This window comes from Botrytis byssoidea, assembly GCF_014898295.1.
Source record: "Botrytis byssoidea strain MUCL 94 chromosome Unknown BBYS_003, whole genome shotgun sequence".
Lineage (NCBI taxonomy): Eukaryota > Fungi > Ascomycota > Leotiomycetes > Helotiales > Sclerotiniaceae > Botrytis > Botrytis byssoidea.
The window spans coordinates 1,857,012-1,882,917 of record NW_024065844.1 but is presented as its reverse complement, the minus strand read 5'-3'; the positions used below and the strand labels follow the sequence as shown (position 1 = coordinate 1,882,917).

The 25,906-nt window shown below is 41.1% G+C and overlaps 9 protein-coding genes across 9 annotated transcripts; 4 read left to right on the top strand and 5 right to left on the bottom strand.

The window, feature by feature from the left end:
* Positions 1-219: 219 nt before the first annotated feature.
* Positions 220-855, top strand: EAE97_001997 (uncharacterized protein; the record flags this gene model as incomplete). Its single annotated transcript, XM_038872508.1, has 1 exon — positions 220-855. One exon carries the CDS (start codon positions 220-222, stop codon positions 853-855), a length of 636 nt encoding a protein of 211 aa, XP_038737066.1.
* Positions 856-2,216: 1,361 nt separating this feature from the next.
* EAE97_001996 (uncharacterized protein) lies at positions 2,217-3,251 on the bottom strand (the record flags this gene model as incomplete). Its single annotated transcript, XM_038872507.1, has 4 exons — positions 2,217-2,570; positions 2,640-2,743; positions 2,802-3,101; positions 3,159-3,251. The coding sequence occupies 4 exons, from the start codon at positions 3,249-3,251 to the stop codon at positions 2,510-2,512; spliced, it is 558 nt and encodes a 185-aa protein (XP_038737065.1). The 3' UTR covers positions 2,217-2,509.
* Positions 3,252-3,618: 367 nt separating this feature from the next.
* On the bottom strand, positions 3,619-5,214 carry EAE97_001995 (uncharacterized protein; the record flags this gene model as incomplete). Its single annotated transcript, XM_038872506.1, has 4 exons — positions 3,619-4,380; positions 4,431-4,529; positions 4,581-4,898; positions 4,945-5,214. 4 exons carry the CDS (start codon positions 5,212-5,214, stop codon positions 3,619-3,621), a joined length of 1,449 nt encoding a protein of 482 aa, XP_038737064.1.
* Positions 5,215-5,879: 665 nt separating this feature from the next.
* On the top strand, positions 5,880-6,819 carry EAE97_001994 (uncharacterized protein; the record flags this gene model as incomplete). The annotated part of the gene is made up of 2 exons (XM_038872505.1): positions 5,880-6,690; positions 6,743-6,819. The coding sequence occupies 2 exons, from the start codon at positions 5,880-5,882 to the stop codon at positions 6,817-6,819; spliced, it is 888 nt and encodes a 295-aa protein (XP_038737063.1).
* Positions 6,820-7,114: 295 nt separating this feature from the next.
* Positions 7,115-8,208, bottom strand: EAE97_001993 (uncharacterized protein; the record flags this gene model as incomplete). Its single annotated transcript, XM_038872504.1, has 4 exons — positions 7,115-7,133; positions 7,190-7,497; positions 7,544-7,751; positions 7,994-8,208. 4 exons carry the CDS (start codon positions 8,206-8,208, stop codon positions 7,115-7,117), a joined length of 750 nt encoding a protein of 249 aa, XP_038737062.1.
* Positions 8,209-13,643: 5,435 nt separating this feature from the next.
* Positions 13,644-14,061, bottom strand: EAE97_001992 (uncharacterized protein; the record flags this gene model as incomplete). The annotated part of the gene is made up of 2 exons (XM_038872503.1): positions 13,644-13,972; positions 14,025-14,061. 2 exons carry the CDS (start codon positions 14,059-14,061, stop codon positions 13,644-13,646), a joined length of 366 nt encoding a protein of 121 aa, XP_038737061.1.
* A 1,696-nt stretch (positions 14,062-15,757) lies between these two features.
* On the top strand, positions 15,758-16,951 carry EAE97_001991 (uncharacterized protein; the record flags this gene model as incomplete). The annotated part of the gene is made up of 2 exons (XM_038872502.1): positions 15,758-16,091; positions 16,158-16,951. The coding sequence occupies 2 exons, from the start codon at positions 15,758-15,760 to the stop codon at positions 16,949-16,951; spliced, it is 1,128 nt and encodes a 375-aa protein (XP_038737060.1).
* A 1,456-nt stretch (positions 16,952-18,407) lies between these two features.
* EAE97_001990 (uncharacterized protein) lies at positions 18,408-20,021 on the top strand (the record flags this gene model as incomplete). The annotated part of the gene is made up of 8 exons (XM_038872501.1): positions 18,408-18,555; positions 18,654-18,750; positions 18,812-19,002; positions 19,076-19,173; positions 19,256-19,292; positions 19,506-19,546; positions 19,889-19,933; positions 19,995-20,021. 8 exons carry the CDS (start codon positions 18,408-18,410, stop codon positions 20,019-20,021), a joined length of 684 nt encoding a protein of 227 aa, XP_038737059.1.
* On the bottom strand, positions 18,936-24,530 carry EAE97_001989 (uncharacterized protein). Its single transcript, XM_038872500.1, has 6 exons — positions 24,232-24,530; positions 21,543-24,111; positions 19,990-21,494; positions 19,730-19,925; positions 19,491-19,661; positions 18,936-19,407 (listed from the first exon to the last, which is right to left on the bottom strand). The coding sequence occupies exons 1-3, from the start codon at positions 24,252-24,254 to the stop codon at positions 20,304-20,306; spliced, it is 3,783 nt and encodes a 1,260-aa protein (XP_038737058.1). The 5' UTR covers positions 24,255-24,530; the 3' UTR covers positions 18,936-19,407; positions 19,491-19,661; positions 19,730-19,925; positions 19,990-20,303.
* Between the last annotated feature and the right edge of the window lie 1,376 nt (positions 24,531-25,906).

Genomic DNA, 25,906 nt, shown 5'->3' with positions numbered 1-25,906 from the left:
ACAGTTACCCGTCACCACTAGACGCTAGCGGCTGATCGTACAGGAAGAATTTCAATTCTTAAGGAACTGAAGTTCTCTCCCAAAAAACTCCTTCCTACTCACAACATCATCTTCTGATTAATCATCACTTGACTTCTTCGACTTCAACAACACTTCGATCGTCTTACCTCAAACTATATCAAACTCCTTACCATACCAATACTTCTTCTCATCATCATCATGGGAAACAAAAACGCTCGAGGTAATGCGACCCAAGCCCGACCATCTGCTGCCTTTTTCGCAGAGATTGCCAACAAACAAAAGATCGCATCCGATGCTGCGAAGGCTCTTGCAGTTATGCCTTTCGACATGAATACATTGCCCACTCACCCGGCAATTACGATCCTCGGTGACAAGGAGATCGGCATCCGAATCGTTAAAGACACAGGTATGACTAAGCTCGTTGAAGTCTTGCCTCAGTACGAGGCTCATGTCACAAAGATGGCAATCGAAATCCACACACCTACTCCTCACTTTGAGGTTCGTGAAAAGGTCGCCAATCGACTCGAAAAGATGAAGACCCTCTATGCCATCATCAACAAGTTCAGATGGGCCCATCTTGATGTCAACATGTACCTTGATACCTACAACTTTCCTCAAATGAAGTTAGCTGCAGGCTTGTGGGGCTTGTCGCGCAAGAACTGGAAGCTGACCTACGAAATCCGCGGATTCGAAGGTGACTATGTAAAAGTCACTGATTATTCCGAGTTCGGCCGTAGATTGTCAGGTGTCTACAAGACGGAGTTTCTGGAGCAACCAAAGTTGGCTGAACCAAAGTCGGCACAACAAAAGTTGACTCAAACACAACCAAAGTAGATCCTGTTGTTGTGGAAGTCAATCAATCATCGATGGTTCGGGTCAATGCTAGCTCGGAAGTCTTTGGGATTTGATTTGTAGAGATATGGTGTAGTAATGGCAGAAAGTATCCTTGACGGCTCTTGAATTTTGGGAACTGGCCTCGACCAAGAATGCTTGGCAACAAGTCTAGAGGAAGATTCTTCACCAAGACACGTCTTGGTATACAGGTAGTTGATGGTTTGCCGGATTACAAGCACATGGCAGGAATGCCGTTTCTTACCTTTCATTAGTTAGCTTTCAGTACAGTAAATGGACTGTAAATTGCAGAGAATGACATCAGATTCTCTGCAATAGTACACCATAAAAATTATAAAAATTCTTCCACATCAATTCTGCCTTGACTTGTCTGCAATGTGAACATTCGTCATACATCGTGAGATAACAAAGCAGCCTCATCAGCTTCATCATAGCACTTTCAATGATCTGGAACAAACTTAAGCATAACAAGGTGAGCTCATTGGTGCTCTGATGATCCTATGGGTCTAAGTGAAGCGATTCCTGAAGAGGCATTGACACAACCACGCAGCGAGTGCAGCAAATCCTGAGGTCTGGGAATGATCTAATGAGTGCAAAGGATATTAGAATATCATATATTCAATTACAAATCATTCACTATCCACCTTCCTCTGCCTTGATGATGATCCACTTCTCCATGAACTAGATGGATGAAAGGAGTCATCCCACATAAACCACGTGACCTTAATTAAATGAATGATTTTTCACGCCCAAACCGCTCCAAGCCATAGATACCCTGGCTTTGACTAGAAAATGAATATACCTATGTTGAGCGAACAACAATTCAATCGTGATATGGTGGTTACTTAACCAAGTGACAGCTAATCCACGTGATATGTTGGTCCAGTCCCCACCTTTTGTCGACCGCGATCTCTGATTCCAAATTGTTGGCTAGTATGCGATAATTAGCTCTGTAGTAACGCAATCAAGCTTCAGCTTCCAATAAAGGTATCCAGATGCCATAGGTATTGATACACATTGCTTTGTTCAAACTCAACTTCACTTCTACCGCTAGCGGGAAAGCCTCTCAAATCCTAAATCCAAGTTGATTGAAGTCGCTCCAAAGATATTATTCTGGAAGCGTACATACTTAATTCCCTCACGAGAGTATGTTACGCTAAGCCTTTAGAGCAGTATTTACTACTTTGCGTCAAATCCATTTGTCGTCGAATGTTGTTCCTCCTTGATGCGTGGTGGGAATATAATTTTTTCTAAAATCACGTGAATTCGAATCTGATATTTCCTCCTGAGAGCTGCAATGTACCTACTTTGAACAACAATCATTTCGTAATTCATATTATTTCAAGCGATTGAAACTTTCTTATTACTTCAATAGCTAAATTATGGAAAGATTCTCGACTACTGTTATCTTCATCCTTCCAAGCGTGTGGAGGCACCCGGCCTTTGACATCCAAAACTCACTCTAAACCACGCCGGTATCTTGCCCAATTTCAGCATTCGGTCTTCCAAGTGGAATATTAAGGCTTAGCCAGCTAATTAAAAATATCTATCCATCACCAGGATCCCATCATGTAACTTGAGAAGTGCAATTTATTCCAAAATCCTTATAACCTTACTACCCCTTTCATCCTTCCTGTCATATGCAGCAACAGCATTCACAACATTCACAGCAGCATAAACCACCCACAATTGCAGTGCTATTTTCGCAAAACTTTAGTATGAGATGTTCTCTTGTTTACCAATAGTGGAAAATGGCGAGAACTTACTCCCTTCCTGTATGAGAATGATGATGTCGATAACGACGTCCACCTCCTCTTAAGTTTACTGAAGAATCGGATTCTGGTGACAGAGTCATCTCCTTGATTAGTTTCTAGGAATGAAAAAGTCAGTGATACCCAGACATTATGAGATAAGGGGTGTAGACGGACTGGCTGTTCAGTGTGGATAGGAGACGGAAGCTGTGGCACTGCCATCGATGCAGGTGAGTGAAGACGTATCGGTTGTTTCGAATCAGATTGTGATGTCATGGTGAACATTAGTATTTTGGAACGATATTCACATATATTGAGTTGAATGGGGACGGGGAAGTAATCTGGTAATATAATTACAGAGCCACAATGACTGCAAATTGATTGGTACGATGGAAAATAAGCATTCAACAAGGAGAATCCACCATTGAAGCCGAGAGACACATAGGTTTCTTGAGATCTTAAATGAAAGCGTGGTGGCTACCAACCATCAATAGCCGCTGGGCTCGTCGGCAGTGCTTCCAACTGTCAGATTACTGGCCAATGGTGAGTACCTAGGTATTCGATGATTTGAGTGTATTTCCGCAGCCTTGGGGATTGTTGAAATTGTCCGCGCTTGTTTACCATCATGTTGATAATAGTTCTGTTCGATCTTGCATATAAAGGAAGACATATACCAGTCTCAAGCTCTGACCTCCATTGCCGCAGGATTGCGTTGGCAGATTGGCGACCCAAAAGCTTGTTGCTAGCGCTTACGTCCCCATCAGAGAAAAGGAGGGGAAAAGTAGTGGAACAAACTTTTGATCAATGCCCCAGAGGAAAAATGCAAGAACCTTGAGCTGGGGTAGTACCAAAGGTTCTTCGAGAGTTTGCAATAGACTGGCCGTATTCTAGCGATAAGATGGAAACAATTCTCAGATTTTAATGAGACAATTAAAATGACTCGAAAAGCTGAGTTAAGGTTGGATATAAAGCAATCTTTGAAGTAGAGATAATCTTATGCATCTAGCATTCGCTCGATATTCTCCATTCTCTCAATTTGGTAATAACTACATTCACTACATTCGTATCCATGATTGACAGCGCCACTAGCAACTTCTTCCTCTGTGGGTATGACCTGCAAATTATGCTCATCGTCCCTTGAATCGTATCTTTTCTCGATACTTTCCATACCTCTCAAATGACCAATGCGTTCCGCTATTCTCTCCGCTAACCCCCAGACCCTCACCCTGTTCCTCACTCCCAAGTTCCCTTTCTGCAAAAGTTTGACCCGATCATAAACTCGCTTCCAATCAAAATTTGGTGGTTTCATAGCGACGCAATCTTTAATGAATTGCACATGCTCAGAGTCGTCTCTGTCGCTCAGTCCTGAGAGATCTTCCCCATATCGATCGAGGAGCATTTTTCGAACTTGTTCCATTTTGCGTTGCTGAATATGATCGATCTCCCAGAACCATGGAAGCTCCTTCACAAGGAGATGCCTGAACAGCTGCTGGGGAAGTTGACGAAATGCCCGACTTACTAAGCGGAGGTTTGCTATATCATTAGATCCAAGTTCGTATAATAATTTTTGCTTGAGTTTGATCGGAAGCTTGTTGAAATGATCTGTTGAGTTCACATATGGCTGCAACAAATCTCCATTGAATTGTTTCTTGCGCCAGACAGCCCCCTTATTCTTATCGTAAGGATTCTGGTGTCGATATGCCTCTAATATTATGAGGGGAAATCCCGGAATATCGTGAGGATTGGCTACAAGATACTAGCAAAATGTTAATAATTATCTTGATATTTTTGGGATTGAAATCGCACTTCTGAGCCAGGAATATGATTCCACCACTGCTGTTTACACTCTTTTATTAGGGAGTCCTGTTTGATATTTTGGAAACCACAATGTGAGCATGCAGACCTCTAGAGAATAACAGGTCAACATTGTCAAGTACTCTAGTCGATGCCACTTACATGCCAAAGGGCCATGAATCCTTGAAGGTCAACCCTCCCCAGTCGAAGTTTTGAAACACGTTCGAAGATTTTCCAGCATGAATCGTGAACTGGGACAGCACGAGGAAATCCATGTTTATCTACAACTTCATTATTCATAGCCAAGAACGAATTGATACCGTAACGGTAACGGGGCAAGTCCCCCGGCTGCCAATGATCTTGGGTGGTGATTGACTGATCTGTAATAAAGTAATCACTGCACTTTTCATAATCTGGTGCATCTTCCTCTTCAGAAACGTCTTCTGGTTTCTTAATGATGTAACGAGATAGCCTCATATCCTACAATCGTGAGTATTGGGAGATTGTCGGAGAAATCAACGCCCACCTTCATTTGCGCCACTGAAATACGATATCCGCTGTAGCCCCCATCGAAAACACAATTTGGACCAGCAATGTGCTCAGTCAATGGACCATTTCTGGAAATTTTCTCGCAGCCACTTTCTTCTGATAAATCATAGCAGGCTCTCGCTTCTCTGGCATAATACAAACTAGTCGAATGACCCCAAGCAGCCTCTGGTGGTTCATATTTTGTGCGGCACCTTGCGTGATTGAATGATACAGCACAGATTTGACAAACGTTCTCGCTATAGCCCATATTTGGATCCAATCAATCCACTGAAATCAACGAGAAGATAGGATATAAAGGATCTAGAGAGAAGGGGGTCTCTTTTTTATGTTGATTCTTTGTGTCTTTTCGACGTGATCATCACTCGACCAAGAGTTGATTTAAATACAGTTGCCAGCTCGGAAGTAAACGAAATATCGAGTAGATAGTGCAGCGCTCATGTCTTATAGATCTTCGGACCCCGAAGAATGTCATTTAGTGCTGAGTGTTGCCTACACACATCTACGGGAATCTCTTCGGCCTTACCTAGGCACTTGAGCTTGACATGGAGCATACAATAAAGTGCTGCAATTGACATTATTGGTCTATATAAATAATTACAATATAAACAGAAAATATATCAAGAGATGAGAATGATAGAAAATATGGTAGGAAATCTTTTACAAGATGGAAATGAACTAAAGCGATATCGTTCTGGAATCAAGATCTACCTAGTATCTTTGCGGAGGGGCATGGTCAAGCTAGGCCCAAGCGTCCCCTAGTTCCAAAGCCTCCCTCGGATATCGACCGACCCCTCCGAACATTTAAACATTCAGTCTATGACCACAGCGTCTTGAGCAAGGAAACTTATTCACCTCAATTTATACGATTTCCTCCCCAAATATCTTGAATAGTCCTTTAAACCATCGAAAATAATGGCTCTCGAACATGGAAACCCCGCAGATCTCCTTCCTGTCCATTGGAAATCTCAAATCACAGCCTGGTTTGCAGAAGATACCCCCTCCTTCGATTACGGCGGATTCGTCGTTGGTGATAGCGAACGAACTGCAACTCTATATGGAAAATCGCGAGGAATACTAGCAGGTGTGCCATTTTTCGACGAGGTATTCGCACAAGCTGGATGTTCTGTAAAATGGCATATGAAGGAAGGAACATTAGTCGATCCTGGCGCATCCGGAAAAGTAGCCGTAGCTACTGTTACGGGACCAGTACGAAAACTTTTGCTAGGAGAGAGAGTTGCACTTAATACACTGAGTCGTTGTTCTGGTATTGCGACGAAATCGAGGGATATGGAGGTTTTGGTTAGGAAGGCGGGGTACAAGGGAATTCTTGCTGGAACAAGGAAGACTACACCAGGCTTTAGGTTGGTGGAGAAATACGGAATGATTGTTGGAGGCGTAGACGGGCATAGACATGATTTGTCTAGTATGACTATGTTAAAGGATAATCACATTTGGGCGAGGGGTAGTATTACTGATGCGGTCAAGGCTGCGAAGGCAGCTGGTGGGTTCGCATTAAAGATTGAAGTGGAGGTTGATAGCGAAGAGGGTGCTGATGAAGCTATTGAAGCTGGTGCTGATATCATCATGTTGGATAATTTTTCAGGAGATGGATTGAAGGTTGCTGCGAAGAGCTTAAGGCAAAGATGGGCTGGGAAGAGGGAGTTCTTACTGGAGTGTAGTGGAGGGCTTACATCTGAGAATGTGGAAACTTATATCAATAATGGTAGGTTCAATACGTCCCCCGTCTCTCGATCATTTCTAATTCATATATACAGATATAGATATCATCTCCACGAGTTCGATACATCAAGGTGTACCTCATGTAGACTTCTCTTTGAAAATCGATCATTAGTGAATATCACAAGGAAGAAATTAAAATGAACTACTCTCCAGGGCGCATGATTTTTTGTCATCTCATTCATAGCCTTCTATTATGACCGGGAAACCAGTCTCATATTGCAGGTACACAAGCAGAATCGACAACTATTTCAGCTAGAATACTAAGATGGACAGAATAACAGCATTAAAACTAGCGTGCATGCCTCATCATGATTTGCTCGAAGTCAATGGAAGAAGTAGAACTCCCGGGCCGACATTTTCACCATCGCTACTTCCTCTTCTTATTTAGAGTGGTTACAGATTTGGTCTTATGATACTCGATATGCACTAAATCAACATTGTTAGTCGGCACTGAAGTCCAGGTTTTTATAACAACCACGTACTCATAAATAACCTCCGCCCCCTTTCTCATTCCACTACCCACCCACATTCCACAATTGACCCTTGAACTATATCTCTCATCACCTGTCTCCATCTCAATGAACAACCTAAATTTATAAGTATTTGGATCAACTTGATCAGCCAACGCAGGGTCCGCTAGCTGAGCTAACACTTCAGCGGGGCCCGTTCTCCAACCATGCGTTTTGATCGCAATATGTGCTGGAGGATCATCATGAGTCTGGAGTAGATAGTTCGTTTCCAGACGGGCTGACCCATCAGGTAATATTAGTTGGCTATCTTGACCTCCGGGCTGTGAAACATTAGTATTGAAAAAGGGAGGGGAAATGCTGATGTACTAATACGATTCCTGATCCCCATGATCCAGACCACACACCACCTGTAAATGATATCCAATTTCGATGTCCAAATGGTGTTTGACCAACGGAAATTCGTGGATTTAGGGAAACTGACATACGGAAATCGAGATTTAGAGTTGGATGAGGCAATGATAAATCTGGATGAGGGTATGAAGATGTATTGGAATTGGTCTCGGTTTGGTCACCTCTGCTAATCATCAGCATTTACGCATTTTTACAACCTTTTCGAGCATCTGTTTGGTATTTTGAAAAAGAGGTTTGAATTCCCAAAACTTCAAGAGAGTAAAGCCAAATGAAAAATTCCCGGGAATTTGATTAATTAAATGTGACTTGGTAGCCAATGATGTAGCCAATGATGTAGCTGAATAATGTGAAGTGAAATATAACAAGTGCTAACTAAATATATTTTGTGAAATAGTGATAACGTACTGAGCAGCAAAGTTCCAATCCCAAGTATAGTCCTCATCTGCTGTAGAAGTCCATCTCTGAGTCTTCGAACCTTGTATTCTAGCAGTAAGGGTAGAACTCTCTCGCCCTCCAACACTCGTTCGAGAATCATTTGAATCATTACTAGCTCCGAGGTTTCCCCGCGTAATTTGAGGTCCATTTACAGACCAATCGATTCGTGAAGTTGAAGAATTCATTTCGGATTAACAATTTAAACGATTAGTTTCTTGTCGTAGTACTTGTGTAGTATTTGCATAGGTGGTAGTGGTGGAACACGATTTTGAATATATGTGAAGGAGGAGTATGCCTCGAGTATGCTTGGTTGACGTCCTCGGATTCCATTTGAGGGGTATAAACTGGGGCAGGAGCCTACTTGTTTGGATTGATCGTGCCTTCCTTGTATAGACAGAGTATTTCACATGTCAACGGGTAGTTAGATATGTACCTAGTAACAGATAGACAGTTAGCGTCATACAGCTCGCTAAAATCCCAAGATTTGATACTGCACTTTTACAACGTCTGCATGTAATTTTGTATTTATTCAAATTCAACAATATCAATTTACTCAGTTCAACTTGTCCGAGGCAATGCATGGCACAGATCATGGGCCATAGTTGGTGGGGGCTGACATAAACGTGCCAAGTGTTTGCGTCGAAATTGTCCGGCTAAAAATCCTTTCGACCCGCCACAACATCCATTATAGTTTTGAACAATCTCTTCCGGATATCAAACAAAGCAAACACAAGCCCGGTTGGCACAATTGGTTAGCGCGTGGGCCTTTTAAGATAGATTCTATCATATGAAAGCCCAAGGTTGAGAGTTCGAGCCTCTCATCGGGCGTTTGGGTTAGATTTTTGAAGATTTTGGCTATTTTCTCCCCTTCATTTTCGGTTACACGTGACACTTGTCTATCTGCTTTTTTTCCCTTACGGCTGTACTCCTTGAGAAGTACAGTGTACACCTGCATTCATTCAGTTATGGGTACGAGGGTACACTTCTCCACAAATTTCTTTTGTTCGTCGGAAATTTCTTGAGGAATGACCCGCTCGGAACCTCCACCAGCTAAACCGAATCTCGCTAATCATCATTTTTTTCTTAGATTTTTTTGCAAAGCTTTCTCTCCAGTTATCAACGGTTTGAATATTTAGAAAACATCGTCTGCAACATCAAAAAGATCAAAGCCTGCCCGGCTAGCTCAATCGGTAGAGCGTGTGACTCTTATGATTCAATATCTATGAGTTCTTCTGAAATCACAAGGTTGGGGGTTCGACCCCCCCGTTGGGCTCAATCCCCTTCATCTGAAAATCTTTTTGTCAGTGTTTTTTGTGGTATTCTTCTTTTGTCCCTAATAGAACCGAACAAAGACTCTGCTCTGTCTGAGAGGAAGGGGGTGGCCGGAGTTGCTGCTCATGACGATGTTAACAAAATTAATTTTGATCCCGTCCGCTCAGAGTTATAGACGATAGAGTGGGTGAGTAGCTCTCCGACCTATCTTAAAAGACCCACGCTCAACCAATTGTGCAAACCGGGCTTGTGTTTGCTTTGTTTGATATCCGGCGGCCCTACCGGGCCGCCCCGCTCTTTTCAAAAATTCAACTATCTACTCCGTAGAAGAAGAAGCACAAGATGCGTACGAACCTCAGAGTCGATATCGATGCCAAAAAAATTGCAAAAAGAAAGTCTCTCAGGCGTGAGTCGAACACGCGACATCCAGATTACAATGTACAATTACAGTCTGACGTCATAAACCAACTAGACGACCGAGAGTGTTTTCAAGTAGGCTTGAATGGTCACACTTTGTTGTGTTTGTTGACTTTGACAGCAATTTTTAAATATATATACGGTTAAATAATTGCCGTGGGGCTTTGAGGCGACGTTTCCACAAAAATTATACCCCCGCTCCACATCTATTCAAGAACTTTATACCTCGGTTTAAGCAATTACATAGTAGCAGCAAAGTAGAGCTAGAAGTCTAACGTCAAGTATCCATTTGAGTGTCGTAGTAATCATAGGCTTCGTCTCTTCAACCTGTACACGAGGTTTGCTCTAGACAATCAGTGAGCTTTTATATTAAAATGCATTCATTAACCGATATCCCTGTATCTTGCACAATTTGATTTATTAAACTAAAAATCGATATTAAATTCAAATATTATTATAATGATTTTAAAATTTGTATAATAGAATCTTATATTTATTAAAAGATAATATTAGGAATTTGAAAGATTTGAAATATTCAATTGAATATTAATCGATTTTGAGTAATAATATTTTAAAATATTAATAATAAAATAAAATCTTATATTAGAGTGAATGTATATAATTGAAAAATAGTTTTTTGTATTTATTATTATTATTATTATTAATCAAAAGTTTGAAATTTCGAAAAATATCAATAATCAAGTTTTATATCAAGTTTTTAAATTTTTATATAGTTTAAAAAAAAGAAAAATATTTAAAAATACTTTTTAAAATATGATAAAATATTTATTTCGAGACTTTAGAAAAATAAAATTGATATGTTAATTTAATTTATAAAACTATATTTTATATATTAGAAAATATATAATATAATAATAATAAATAATATTAAAATAATATATTATTTAGAAAGTTATAATTAATTATATTATAGAGTAATATAAATAAATACAAATATAATTAAAATAATTGATCTTATATTTTAATTGAAAAGTTTATTATATATATTTTTTCAATCAAAAATATTATAGTTTCTTTTTAAAAGAATTTATTTCTAAAAAAAGTCTTTAAATTTTTATAATATTTCTAAGAATTTATAATTTATATTCAATTTCAAATTCATTTTATAATATTTAATACTAATTATTAATTTTAAATTTAAATTTAAATCAAGATTTTCTTTCAAAAAATATTTAAATAAAAATTCTTTATTATTGATTATATAATTTTAATTTTTAAATATTAATATTTTTAAAATAAATAATTATATATATAAATATATAATAAAATATAGTATTTTATTATTTAATTATTAATATTAATATATAAATAATATATTATATAATTAAATCATATTCAGAATATAATTAATACTTAAGTTATAAAAGATTTTTGTTTTTAAACAAATTATTTATTAAAACTCTTATTATATATTAATATAATTTCGAATTTTTGATATTAAAATTAGCTTTTTTTGATTCCTTATATTAAAAGATCTTCAAATTTATAGAATATTTTCTAAAAACAAACTTTTATTATTTCTATTATTAAATAAATTAATATATAATAATTTTATATTAATAGTTTTGATATCGAGATTTCTATTCAATTATCAATTATAATTATGATTTTATTATTTTATATAAAAGAAATAATATTATAGTATTCTTATTTTTATTTTTAATAGAATTCAATGATTGGTTGATTATATATCATTTTTAGAATATTATTTTCAAAAGAAATAAAAGTGTGTAAGATACAGGGTTGTGCAAGATGTAGGGATATCGGTTACTCTCATACAAGCAAATCTTCGATATTAAGCAAGTACGCAACGTATCTCTTCGAGTTCATTTTTCTGATAACTTTTAGTGAAGGTAAATTCAAACAAGGTGTCCGTCAAATAAATCGAACTTATCAATCTTTGAAAGCAAGGGAACCAACCCGTAGAAGTATGTAGGATTTTTGAATTAATTGAGGGAGGTACAAGCAGATGAATATCCCCCCAACTCGCGATGAAGAATCCGACATTATCCAGATTCGAATAGCTCATTCTAGTTCTATTTGGCCTTTGGTTCTACAGTTCTGATGAAGTCCAATCAATAGCCCAAACATGTTGATAGAATTAGGAAGCATCGAAATTTCATTCGTTCCCGAGACTGATTCTACATCTCGAGGAGTTTTGAGATTTATACCAAAGACTCAAAATTCAAAGAGTATTTATATACCACAACGTCATCTTGTAAACCAAAGTCAACCCTAACTCCTGATCTAATAATTCCATTGTCTCTACTTTTGCGACAGACTTACTATAATCTCCATGCTGAAATGTGTATCCTCAGTCATTATATCTTGTAATCGGCTTAAATATAATCAAATTCAAAAACGTCTATAACTCAATGAATATCAATGAACAGAGTTACAATGTCTCATCATGAATCAAATTTCTAGACAGACCTCTGTTTTAGACAAGAAGGTTGTGGGTTTGATTGTAAACGCTCGACCTCTCATTAAGCTTAGAGGAGCCAGATATTACGGCAAGTAGTAAAGACATAAAGTTCAAGATACCTCAAAATTCCAAGTCATCACATATACGCAATGCATCAAAAAATGAACGGTAAAACTTGCTAAGCATCGAAGAAAGAATGACAAGAACATATAGAAATGATAAACAATGTAAGCAATCTTGGAACTGTATTTATTCATTCATCTGATATCTCACCAAAGCAATGTTAGTCTCATTTAGATTACATGTTAATAATTCGAGTATATAATACAAATCCACAATCTGATATCTGAGAATCCTTTAGTGTTAATACACATTCCTAGCACCTGGTTGACAGTGTATTTCTCTAGTGATAGTCTGGGGGTATATACAGGATTGCCCACGTGGACTGAATATCGAGTACCAAAAATCGAATCAACGACTATGAGTATACTGAAACTTTTTCCCCAGTCTCAGAAGGCTCAGCTCAATCCTTTCTAGACCTGAAGACTGTTTTGTCAAAGACATCAATACGGTATCAAAGGCTTTTAGAAAGATTATTACATCCGAGTCCATGCAAACAGTTGATGAACTTACTAGACGGTATGGATATACTAAGATAAGACTACCACAACAATATTTCTTGAAGGTTCCCGGAACTTCTGGCGCAGAGAGGAAGGATGTAGTGAACTCAAAGTATTGAATCCTCGAGAATGGCTTGATAGTTCAAAGATGTGGATTTTGAGAGGCATCCAAATATTTAAAATGAGAGAGCTAATAGTGAGCGGGTGCACCTGCTATTCAAGAGTTTTTCCAATGCTGTGGAGAAGTTGAGAAATCAAGATTGTTTCCTTGTCGGGTTGGAAGCTGGAGTTGTCCAAATCCGCTGTATAGAAACCGGAGCGTTGACGGCATTGTCATAAGTATCTACTCACTGGATTATTAGATGTTGGATGTTAAATGTTAGATCGGTTGATTGTTCGATACCTGATTACAGTAGACATTCCGATATTCTTACCCCCACAAAATGAGTGCAAATTCAGATTAATGCTGGATACTCTTTTAAATTTAAACTAGTATTAATCGCTTGGATTGCAGATGCAATCATTATAATGTATACTTTGCCGTTTTCTCAAGCTTTAGAATCCATCTCTAACCGATCGTTGCTTATATGTTCAGCAGAAAATGGTTATACAACAGAGTCAGAATCTTTCCTGAGAGTGACTTTCACGAAAGCTGATGCGCAATCCCAAAAATAGAGACCTTCAATCGTAGGCTCCCCATCTTTATAGTGTCTCACACGAGGCCCATGAGTATACATCGACGAATGCAAGTCGTGCCGAAAAATAAGGATTCTATCAGTCTCGGACCACCTTCCTGTCAGGCTTGCTAATTCTGAAGAACGTTCTGAAACTCTGATAGGTGGTATAAACTTAACCACAACTTCCGTCATCTTGAAAAAATCTGCGCGTGAAGGTATTGCTGCGTCATGAGGAAGAATAATATATGTCGGTACCAATTTCTGTGTCCAAGGAAGTAGTCCGGACTGTTTACGTGTATAGCCTCAAATCCGATCTTATTGTAATTTCGAGTATTCCAGCCTGGTACTCTTTGGAGGGATGGGGGGCGATCGAATTCTGCAGCTCTCATCCAGCCTTGCCGTCGTTGAATTACAGTGCTGGCCATGAACTCTGCAGTTCCCATCTGGGCGGCTTTGACTTCCTGGGGGTTGTTCAAATCGAGTGGGTTGGAATCGACGAAATCGCGGACAATAAAGTCTAAATGGTGTATTAGAGAAGAAGTTCTGAACTGCAGTCCCTTGTAACACACCATCTCTACGACCAACCCTTTCAAAGAGACTAGGCATTCTTGCCAGTATAATCGACTCAACATTCACCCTTGTATCATGAGCCAAGCACATATTCAGAGTAAACGGATGAGAATACCTCTTGAAGTTTGATACTAGTATATAAATGCTGCAGTGTATTTCTGTCGAGTAATTCTGATGTCTAGTTATGATGTATGCGAATTCGCCGTGAGTTATCGTTGTATTATCTGTCAAGTGAGTGTGTTGTGTAAATAAGACTGTGACTGCTGGAGGGAAGTAATATAAACTAGTATGTAAGTAGAATCAAGAGGAAGGAATCGATGCAAGACTTTGACCATTTCATTTGGAAGGTATAATGACGACTACCAAACCAGTTTTCAAGGAGAGGTCCAGAAGGAGGTGCTTTGGAACGCCAATCGAAGCAAATACTGTTCTTGATGGAAAGAATTTGGAAGTATCAGAATCATGAATTATATGACACATGGCTCAGGGCTACAGTTAAACAGTAGTGGAAGAGTTTCTCCATGTCTTTTAGATTGGTTCGGAATAGCTGATGATTGGAATAGTAGAGTGTGAAATATCGGAGAGGAATGGCATATCTCATTCAAGCAATGAAATCGTTGTTACTGGTATATAGACTCCAAGTAATCAGGTGTCGGAGGACTAGGGGATTAAAAGATGTATCGCAGTAATTAGTAGAATTCGATAATAGTCTTATGGTAAGGTTTCTTTAGAGTATTCAGTTCACCCAACGGGAAGTATAGGTCCAATATGACCGAACCTCAAAATATATTTATTTTTTTGTTTCATCTGGAAATGCAGGGGAAGAGTTATTATACGATTCGTGGAATATAGCTAGAAATAATTTGAGTTGTGGTTTTAGCCTAATGGTTATGTATAATTTCTGATTCCTCAGGTAGCATAAAGGCTCGCAATCGTTAACAATATCTGACAATAAGCTGGATTTGATAAGTGGTAAAGGAAGAGCATTGGGAAACCCCTGTACTCTGGAACAGACTTGCAACAAAAGCCTTCCATACTGGAGGAGACGAGAAGATGAACTTTAAGGTTCAATAGTCGAAAGTCTAAGTCCTATTCCGCATCATGGTCGGAATTACCTAGACTTTAATAGCTCACTATCGACATCATTACATATGTATATGGGCAACAAAATATCATAGAAAATACAGGATGTAAGTCATTGTGAGATTGAGAGCATCGAATCAATGGCGGGAAGTTGTCGCAAGCACGAAGCCACATTCATGAGAGGGCACTTGCATCTGGCAAAGAGTATCTGTGATAGATTACTCGTTAAGCAACTTCGACTGGTATCAAAGCGACAAGTTCATGAGATTTGGCAAGAGCTGCCCATAGATGGGCTCGAAACTAATCGAGTCTGAGGAAGGGGTGAATGATTGCCCCGACCCAATTTGTACGGGGAAAACAATTGAAAAACTCGCAAGACCCAATACATAATCTCGACCTGTACGCTTTCCCTCTTGACATCCAGATAGCTTGCTCTGATTATGGTACTCCGAAATGCTAACTATCATCTAAATCTCGATTGAGGTAATGATTGATTTCTGATGCAGAGATAGCAAGAGTGAAAGATTGATCTTGGGATTCATTAACACGTGATGCGGCAAAAATGCAATAAGCGGCCGCATAGCCGCATCAAGCTCAATATCGACTTATTTTCTAAGCAATCCTCACTCCCTGTGAGCACTCTGTAAAAATGAAGCGCATTAGTCAACTACCGGTGGTAAATGGCTTGAAAGGCCTACGAATCTCTCGTGGTCAAAGTTTAGCTCCATTGAGCAAACGATGTATCCACACAACACCACCTTCGCCCGCAACAGTTGCGCCTGCGGCATTCACAGCATCTGGCCCGCCACCAGCCGCGCCAACTCCCAGTGCCGAGCATGTCGATATTAGGGTCGCAAGGAAGAGGAAGCAAGCAGAGCTACTTAAGAAGGGCCAAGATATGAGAGCTGTAGCTAATGGTAAAGGTGGTGGAACTGCGAAACTCAAGAGGTTCTGGAAGGATGTTAATGTACAGGATACGGAAGGTAACATTTGTCAATTCCCTATTTCATCTTAAATAACAAATCCGCTAATCAGCGTTGAGAACGCAGAGGGTTTACAAATATTCCTTGACAAACGAGCTCTCCGAAGACCTTCCAAAGATATCCTCACAGTACCACATCATAAACCACATTTGGCATCTGCCATCGCCCTTGAATGGGATCTACTTGTATCTGCACAACAAGCTTTGAAGACTCACCTTATACCGATGACTTCACTCGTGAACCGCGCTCTCGATATTATAGATGAAGAAAAGGAGGGGGGAGACTTAATCAGGACTCATATTGTTACAACCGTAATGCGATATCTCGATACCGATTCACTTTTGTGCTGGGCGCCTGAAGCACCTGAAGATCCACCAGGATATGAAACACATGTTGATAGAGTAGAGAGTCTGCGAAGCATTCAAAGGAAATCTGCAGAGCCTATTATTCAGTTCTTGTCTGAGAAGGTATGGCCTGGGGTAGAACTTATTCCAGTCTTAGATGCGGATAGTATCGTACCTAAGAGTCAACCCCAAATGACCAAGGATATAGTAAGAGGATGGGTTTCTGGATTACCTCCATTCGAGCTTGCAGGATTGGAGAGAGGTGTGTTGGCTGGAAAGAGTTTACTTGGAGCTGCACGATTAGTAGTAGAATGGAGTGCTGAGTTGGCGCATTTACGAGATGAAGCTGCTGAGAAGAAATTTGGTGTAGAGGAGGCGGCCAAAGCTGCAAGTTTAGAGGTAGACTGGCAGACCGGTATGTGGGGAGCTGTTGAAGATACACATGATGTTGAGAGGGAAGATATTAGAAGGCAATTGGGAAGTGTAGTATTACTTGTATCCGGGGCAAGAAATTAGGCTATGTATACTATGAATCTTCAAAGAATGTATACACTATGTTAATGATGAACTCGAGAGCAGGAAAACGCTCAAAGTTTCGATCTCATACTTATGCTGATCGATAGAATGGATGGAAAGAATCAGGTCCTGTTATAGCGCTTTTGACGCCCATCAACTCAGCTCCTATCAATAAAGGTATCATGTCGATAGCACAAACTTTCAATGGATATATGTTCATAATGCATAACCACGCTCTCTTGATTTTGTGCTCATCAACATATTGAACGATGCCATCTTATGCTCCAATCTTCATGATTCTACTCCGCCGCTACTTCATTACAACTGCACCTTCCCCAAAAATGCTCCTATCAGACCACCACTTACCCAGTATCGATGACTTGCTTCCGGTGCCACTCAAATTGTAAAAGTCATGAGTCTTTCAAAATCGCAATTCTTTATACCCTCTTCTAGGATATTCATCGCCCTACTAATTGCGCCTTTAACATCGCTGTAAAATTGGACAGTTTGCCGCCTCTTCCCTCGGATTTTCCTCTGTCCTTTTTGTGCCGTCTTTGCAGTTTTCTTGCCTTCCTTTGTGACCTCGAAAACCCCAGGAGTCTTCTAATAGTAAATAAGAGATCGGTTCTCGTGTCGTTATTCTGCATGTCCCCTGCACCGCGGTTCTGATCCTTTATGCGTTTGAATAAAATACTGGAACGCCGCAGCTTCAGTCCTTGTAATCAATCCTCCAGCCAGTGAACAACTCACATCGTTTGCGAATAGACCGAGATGTAAATAACGCAGGTATCCTACATAGCAGCAGCCCGCCTTCGAGGTTCGAACTTCAGACTGTCTATTTCCTCCTAGAACGTAACTCTTCTAGCTCACCAGTTTCGAATTCGAGGTTATAGAGCTCAAGCATTCAAAAATTCGATAGCCAGGATAGGTGAATATATGTGAACGTAGATGCTGGCAAACCTTTTGCTTTTGCTAAGGGGTACAACTGTTCGTGTGGTGCGGCAAGTACATGGAAGATATAGAGAATAAAAGCCACCCTATGCTCAGTCTCGATCGTCCTCTACCCACGAGTATTGAACGAGGCCGGCATCTAAACAATGGACTGATGCTAGGTGTATTATTGTCAAAGATTACTCATTAGGCCTTGACCATCGCACAATAGATAGAAATAAAATTCAAGAGTTAAGAATTTTAATTTTCAAGTATTCACTTCTTGATCTTGAGCCTTCACTGTCAAGTATCTTTCCACTGCCAGAAATAGCCGCTTTTTAGATAGACGGAAATGCAGCCTTGTTGGCCCACATGTAGGTAAGTAATGTCTCGTCCAAATTTGTGCCTTCTCTGCGCTTCCTTTCCTCTCGTCAAACGGATCAACAGCAGAAATACTTTCTGCAATCAATACCATCAATCGAGCATTTTATAATCAAAGAAAGACACCATCGCCATTAAAGCCACCATGCCACCAAAGAAGGTTGTAAAAGCCCCTGCCAAGGGCAAAAAGGCGTCTACTCACCTTGTCGCCGCCGCCGCGAGCAGCAGCAGCAGCAGCAGCAGCAGCAGCAGCACCACCGCTACCACCACAGTTGTCGCCAGTTGCGAGCCCCGTAACATATCCAATCGCACGTTAGAGTGCGAAGCCAAAGGCATTCCGTGGTTTATCGGAACCATGCGGGAAATCTCAATCAAGCCCTCTGCCGTACAGAGAAGAGCGTCAAGAGTAGCAAGGAGTGGCAGGCCGCCAATCCTGCTAAGAAAAAAGCAATGGTCCAGGCTGCGCGCTCCAAAAAGGAGCAAGAAGAGTACGTATTCAACAAAAATCAATCAGAGATTGACAAGTAAAAGCTAATGCGCATGATATAGGAGAGACAAAAGCCTTGATTGGCGAGAGGCGGCAAGAAATATGGGCTTTCGGGCCAAGGGCGATAACTTTCTTTGGAGAGAGGGCTGTCCGATTTACGGCACCGCAGGAGCCTCGGATCCCACCGAGGAGGAGGAGGAGGAGGAGGAGGAGGAGGAGGAATTGCCTTTCTCTCTCCCAGACGACGAGCCAAGTAAGTCGTCAAACCACAACCTCCGTTGAATGTATGATGTAATATGGAACAATAAGACTAAACGATTGTCTAGCAATCAAGAAACGCCGCCGGGAAGACAAAGACGATGACAAAGACGACCCCAGCGGGGATTATACCAAACGGTATATGAGCTATTCCATTCCTCGCCAAGTACGTATTAAACCACCACCTCTACCTGGACAATCAACAGATATACAGCGCTCGATACTGACTCTCAATATAGCGCGTTTAGACTGCCGTCGCCTTCTCCGGTGCTCTGCGGTCTTCGAGTAAGTACGCTAGACCCCAATGTCCGTAATAGATTTGAACAACGGACCAGGTATACAGAGCAGCGCTAACCTCCAATCTAGAAAATTTAGATCTCCGGTGCCACCCTGCCCCACTCTGTTTACCTTGGGTCAGTTTGATACCCCAAACTACCTCAATCTGTTCGAACAATCAACAGGTGTGGAAAGATAAAGGCTGACCACTAATATAAGTAGTTGAGACTGTCGCTGCTGCCGCCGTTCTGTCGTTCCTTCTGGTTAGTACGATATCCTCCAGTGGCTAGTTCAATCAAGTAGTAGACCGCGGACTTGGATCTCAAATCTAACCTCCCGTGTAGGTTTATTAAGCTGTCGTTAGACTTTGCGCCACTCCTGGTCCATCTGGTCAGTACAACGACTTACGACTATCCCGATCTATATGAACAACTGGGAAGATATACTGATCAACGCTAAACTCTGATTTAGCTTGCTTCCTCTGCTGTCGTGCTTTTCGCCTCTCCTTTGCCTTCGGGTAAGTACAATACCCCTCAACTATCCTAATCTTGACGGACAATCAACGCTACCCTTTCGAGAAATCAAGCTAATGTGTTGAAAATCAGGCTCTTCGTAAAGCTGCCGGAGGGCGCAATATCTGGACTTGTTTGGTAAGTGCAATTCAATTCCCCAAATCAATCCAAACAATGGAAAGCTAACAACATACTGTAGATCGAATCCTGCGAGCTGCATGCTTAAATCATATTATTTCTCCGCTCTTACACCATGTTCACACGTGCCAAGACTTCTTGACCTGATTTGAATGATATGTATGGTGTATGACTAACTGGCTGGCTGGCTGATAGCCCGCTAACTTCTAGGTATTTATGTACGTGTTCTCTTGTGTATCGTTGCATCTCATGGTAAACCGCCCAGCTCATCGCCAAAAGTTTGGCCTGCCAAAAGCAAAAGCTATGAAGAAGATTTATACTTTACATTCAGATATCCTACACCCTTCCCTATCTTTTCATCTAATCACGATCACTCCTCTTCCTTTACATCATTAAAAATATCTTCAACGCCTGTCCATGCTTCTCCAGTAGCAGCCTTCTCTCGTTCGTTCCAATATTTATCGTTGAAAGCCCAGTATTCCTCTCCAGTTATTGGACATTTCGATTTCTCGAACCATTGAGGAACGAAAGCTTCACCGAGCTGTTCACGCTCACATCGTCTAGCACGTTGTTTCTCTTCAAGGCGATTCTTCTCAGTAGCAGCTAAATCGTACTCGCCATCTTCCATAGCACGCTGATCAGGTCTCAATCGAGAATCCGTTGGTGGCAACCAAGGACGAAGGTTGTCATTGATGTCATTGAATGTGAGAACGAAAGGAGTCAGATTGAATGGGATACCAGCTGGGCGTGGATTAGCTTCCCAGACCAAAAATGCTTGGCTTGGATCATTGACACTGCCTCTGCGGTGAGAAGAACCGGATTTAGGTTCCTCGACAGTTGCCTCATAACCAGGTGTGAAACGAGCATAAATTTTACTGTTCCAGCGACCACCAAGACTGAAACGAGTTTGTCCGTTCGCATCATTGACTCTACCAGTGATATGATAAGCACTAGAAGCCTTCCAACCTCGAGCCTTAAATTCAACGTTGCAAACTTCACCTGTTGTCCAGTTCTTGATTTCCATTGGCCCATAATTGTCGACCACAGGGTTACCGGTTATAATTCCAACGACGGAAGATGTGACTTTCTTCCAGGTATACAATTCTTCTGGCCCCCCAGATGTAGGACGAAGCTTAAGGAACCAAGTGCCGAGAGGATTAATATCGAAAGACTTTCCATAAAACTTAGACTTCACAGCTGATTCTCCATAATAGGTCCATTTAGGAGACTCGGCCCAAGCAGCACCAACTGGTGGATGATGACTGACTTGCTCGATGAAGAAGCGATAATTCTTATCAGGACGAACATATTCGAAAGTTTCGCCAAGAAGGGGATTGAAGGGTTTTGCAACTCTGTCAATGGTCGATGCATACTCACTTGAGGCGAAAGCAGCAACATATACCATGCGCTCTATGGAGTCTGCTCGATCTGCTGCAATATCTAAAAGATCTGCATATTCCATATCTTCACCACATCGATACAGTAATGACGTCGGTTCGTTGAAAGACACAGGAAGTGTCATTTTAGTCATGTCCTTGCCAATCATAGATTTAAGAATACCCTTGAAAAATATTAGTGATGTCGGAATAAGACGAGCTCAAATACATACCCATAGAGAGATCTTTGGACGATCATCAGCATCCATCTTTAGACGAGTTCTTACGCCATTTTCGTATCCCTTGAAAGCAGAACTGATGTCTAGACCCCCAGCCTTCACAAGTTTACCCTCCTCTACCTTTTCAGTTTCACCTACAGCAGGGCTCGAAAGCGGTAGAGCTTTGACAACTTCGACCTGGCCGGCATCAACGGCGTCGAAGAATTCGTCGTCTTCATCCGAGTCCGAATCAGACATATCAGGGATACCTTCAGCCATCGATTTCTGTCGTAATGAGCTTTTGCTAGTCGCTACATGTCTTAAGGGAGCGGTCCCGTCATCATTGAGAGAAACATCATCAAGAGCCTCATCTATCTCAGCTCTTGCTGCTAATTCGCCTCTGCTAGCTGGTCTAGATGCTGATCGAGTGACTTCCCGAAGTGCTCGTTTTGTCATCTTTCTCTTTTCCTCAGATTCGCCCATACGAGCCATTAATTCATCCTGTTCACGGGCGACTTGAGCCATACTTTCTTCCCACATCCTTCGCATATGCTCTTCCCGATCAAGACGTTGTTGCCAATATGCATCTCTATCTTTGGAAATTTTTAAAAGATCGCCAACAAGACCCTTGAGATTACGAATGGCCGAATCATATGTCGCAGTTGCTTGGTTTGCAACTGGGTCAGAGATGACGAGGTTTGGATTTCTGGATTGCTCTACTTGTAAAGCTGCATTGACTTGTCCCATGAGTTCGAGTTGCAGTCGAGCAGATTGAGCCGTGATTTCAAAAGCATCCTTACTTGCCGGCATCTCGTGCTCACTAGAACCATCTCCATATTCATCATCATCATCTCCATCAACAGGTCCTGTTCCAATGTGACTTGGTATTCTACTTCCATCGCCGATGAAGCTTGGGTTGTATGATCCATAATTAGTTTCTTCTTCATCGCCAACACTACCGGCAATACTAGTGAATGCGACTCGTGGACTTGTAATCCTGCTGAGGCTAGTCTGTGGTAGAAGTCTGCTACCTTGAATGCTCTCACGGCGTGAGTCCGTATAGACAAGAGATGGCTCGTTGAGACCGTTGCTGTCAAAGGCTTCCTTGGATCCACTGCCAGATTGATCTTTCGCTTGCTGTAGCAGTTCTAGTCTCTTTGCCTCTTGTTTTTCCTCTTCCTTGGCCTGATCTTTAGTCCATTGTATAGAATTGTTCAGCGCCCAAAACCACCTTTTAGCTTCAACTTCATGGTTTGCTTTAAGATGATATTTGACGGATGATTTTCCAATGATTTCGAACTTGGTCTTCTCTGTAGGATCCATGTTGAGCTTCGCGATGCGCATATTAATTGCACCTCGACAAGCAGACCCGGCATCGTCCTGGTGTTTGGAATAACTTAGAATGCCATCTTCCAAGGTAAACCAACGTAATTGATAACCTTTACGATAATTTGTCCACTTTTTTAGATAGCCTTGCATTTCTCGACCCTCCTTTCCAGCTAGTGCATCTGACGGGTTGGCATTGACTGCTCCTTGCTGAGATACATTCCCGAGAACAGCTTTCTCCTGAATTCCTCTTTGAGCGGCAACTGCAGCAGGAGACTTCTTCAACATAGCTTTGGTTGCATCATCTTTTGTGTAATCTTGCGGCAATTTTCCTTTTCGGTCGCGACGGAACGGATCAGCACCATGTAACAGCAACACTTGTATGAGCTCAATATTCTTTTTTCTGGACGCTTCATGCAGTAAAGTGCCACCAGCTTGTACCGTGATTGGGTCAGAAGTGAATTCTCCACCATTGATATCCAAGACTGTTTTGACTCGAGGTTCCTCCAAGATTTCACCCAATGTCTTGTAGTCTCCGTGCGCAACCAGTTCATGTATTTGCTTTATTTTACCATCCACAAACATTGAACGAGAAAGCTGTAGTTGCTGGAAAATATCGGGTGTTCGAGCAAGGTCAAGAGGTAGGCGACCCGCATAATTTGGTAAAGAATCGTTGATACCGGGCTGTCCAAGAAGCAAGCGTACAATAGGGCCACGACCTAAGCTTGCAGCAAGGTGAAGAGCCGTGTTCCCATCACGATCCTTCGCATTGACATCGATTGTTCCCGCTCCATCAGATAACACATACTCGATTACTTGTTGTTCGGCACATTGGATAGCTAAGTGCAGGATGGTGGTGTCTTCCAAATTGGTTGAAACGGTTGCGAAACTAGAGATGCTCATTCGACTACCGTCGGACTCACGGATTGCCTTTGATATCGCTGCTGTATCGCCATTCTTTAATGCCTCAAATATCTTGAACTTTCGAACAGTCTGCTCGATGGACATCGTCTTGTCGGGTGACAAAGTAGCCGTGCTCCGCGGATGGACATTAGAAGCTGATCTCATGAGTCCTGTCGCACTGGTCGACTTTTTCGAAGAATGTCCGAGAGTGGGCTGGAATGGCGCAGCTGGAAGCGTGGGAGAGTGTGCCGTGGTCGCGGGAGACATCGGGGGTTGATATTCTAAATTCTCGTCATCCTTTCCCTCTCTCCTGCTGCGCAGAAGGGATAAAGCAGATGATTTACTCCGTTTGTGACTAAGAATATAAGTATTAGCAGGTTGCCACTGTTCACAATAACGCCCGAAGTCATTCGAGACCTAGAAAGAGGGGGTAGCGCTTCCCGCGGCATGATCAAATTTAATAATTCCTACTTACGTTGACTCAATGGGGTCCGTCATTGTCGGCGTTTTTCTGTTATCCCAAGCTCAATTTTCTGCTGCGTCAGTCACAGTGTCGAGTTGTGTGCCAACGAGCAAGTCCTTCGGGGGTAAATGCCAACTTTCTGGCCAAGCTCGAATGCCCGACAGTACCTTCCCGCCCAAGTTTCAAGAACTTTGGTTGGAAAGAGGTGGGGCTCAGATTTGTGAGAGAGCGAAAGAAAAGTTGAAAAATTGAGATTGAAATTTCGAGTCCTCAAGGGAAGGTACAAATACTCCCTAAAATCTCTCGAGGAAGCAATTATCAATTAGATTATGTAGTTGTTCTGGCCAAAACATTGTAGTTAACATGGATTGACAATGATGTAGCGAATGTGGAGAGATATATCACGTGTGAATGATCGGGGCTCGGGGAAACAATTAAACGAGAAGAGCTTATTTTCATGTGAATGTTACTTCTAGCATGAACCCTTCATGAACATGAACCCACTGACTAGTTGGATGATCTCTTTAGAAGTGAGAAGTTAAAGATACTAACTCCTCAGAAAGATCAAGCTAAGTTTCATAAAATTCTTGAATTTGCTGTTATATGCATGTTCTCAAATAGGGGTAAACTCTTGCTTCAACAACTCGTTTGCCTCACTGAAAAGTTCAAGAACGTCAAAACACTGATAATCATGCTTGTATTCTAGGCAAAGTACAGAGATAAAGTTTTCAAAATGAAAGTTTGATCTTTGTTATATGCTGTTAGTTGTTTTGTCTGAAGTTTGTAGGATACACTGTAACTCTTGGGCTCTCTTGTCAACATTATTGGCTGTTTGACATCTACCAATGAGTTAGTTGATGATGGACTAATGTATCTCAATACTTTGATTGAATTATTTCAACATTAGTGATGTGATTGATAATCTAGTCAAGGGCCTTTCAGCTGTATACATTATCACCAGGAGTAAGATCAGACATCGCCAGGAAGGACCCATGAGTTAGAAAGGAATCGTTCTTCTGTTTTTTTGCTTTATTTATCTAATATTACTGAATCCTGTAAACACTCTCCTATTGCCTTCCAATAGATAATTAGCAAAATCAACACTCACCTACCCAGTAGGCTTCTCTTGTCTGATATCGTTTGGATAATAGCTAACATTTTGATGTGATCAGAGGACCTAGGGTTGTTGGGGGCTATCCTCACCTTATCTACCCATCTATTGACTTTTCAGACTGCGGTTCATCTATTGTCTGTTTCCCATTGCTTGGAAGCGAATTTCAAACGTGTCAATGTTATAACTGACCTTGAATCCTCCAGCCTTCAGCTTCTAATTTTAATCTTGAAAAGGCCCCTGTCGAACTTCGACTTCCAAGGGTAATATCGCCTCATCATGTTTGTTCCAAACTACCTGGTTAGCAAAAGGCTCTCTAATTCTCTTTTTTTTGAACTCTCACATTAGGGAAAATGGTCTTGATGATTTATTCATCGGGGGAAAAATGGCACATGGACTTTCAAGTGGCAGAGGATTCTTTGGGCAGATGTTTGAGCATCTTCATTTATTTATATAATCCAAATCCAGGCCTCTAGTCCTCAGTTACAAAAAAAGACTGACAGCCGCCAAGTACAATAGAATAGAGCTATGCCTCTCAGCCTCGCGTAATTCTGAAAATCTTAATCTTCTACTCCT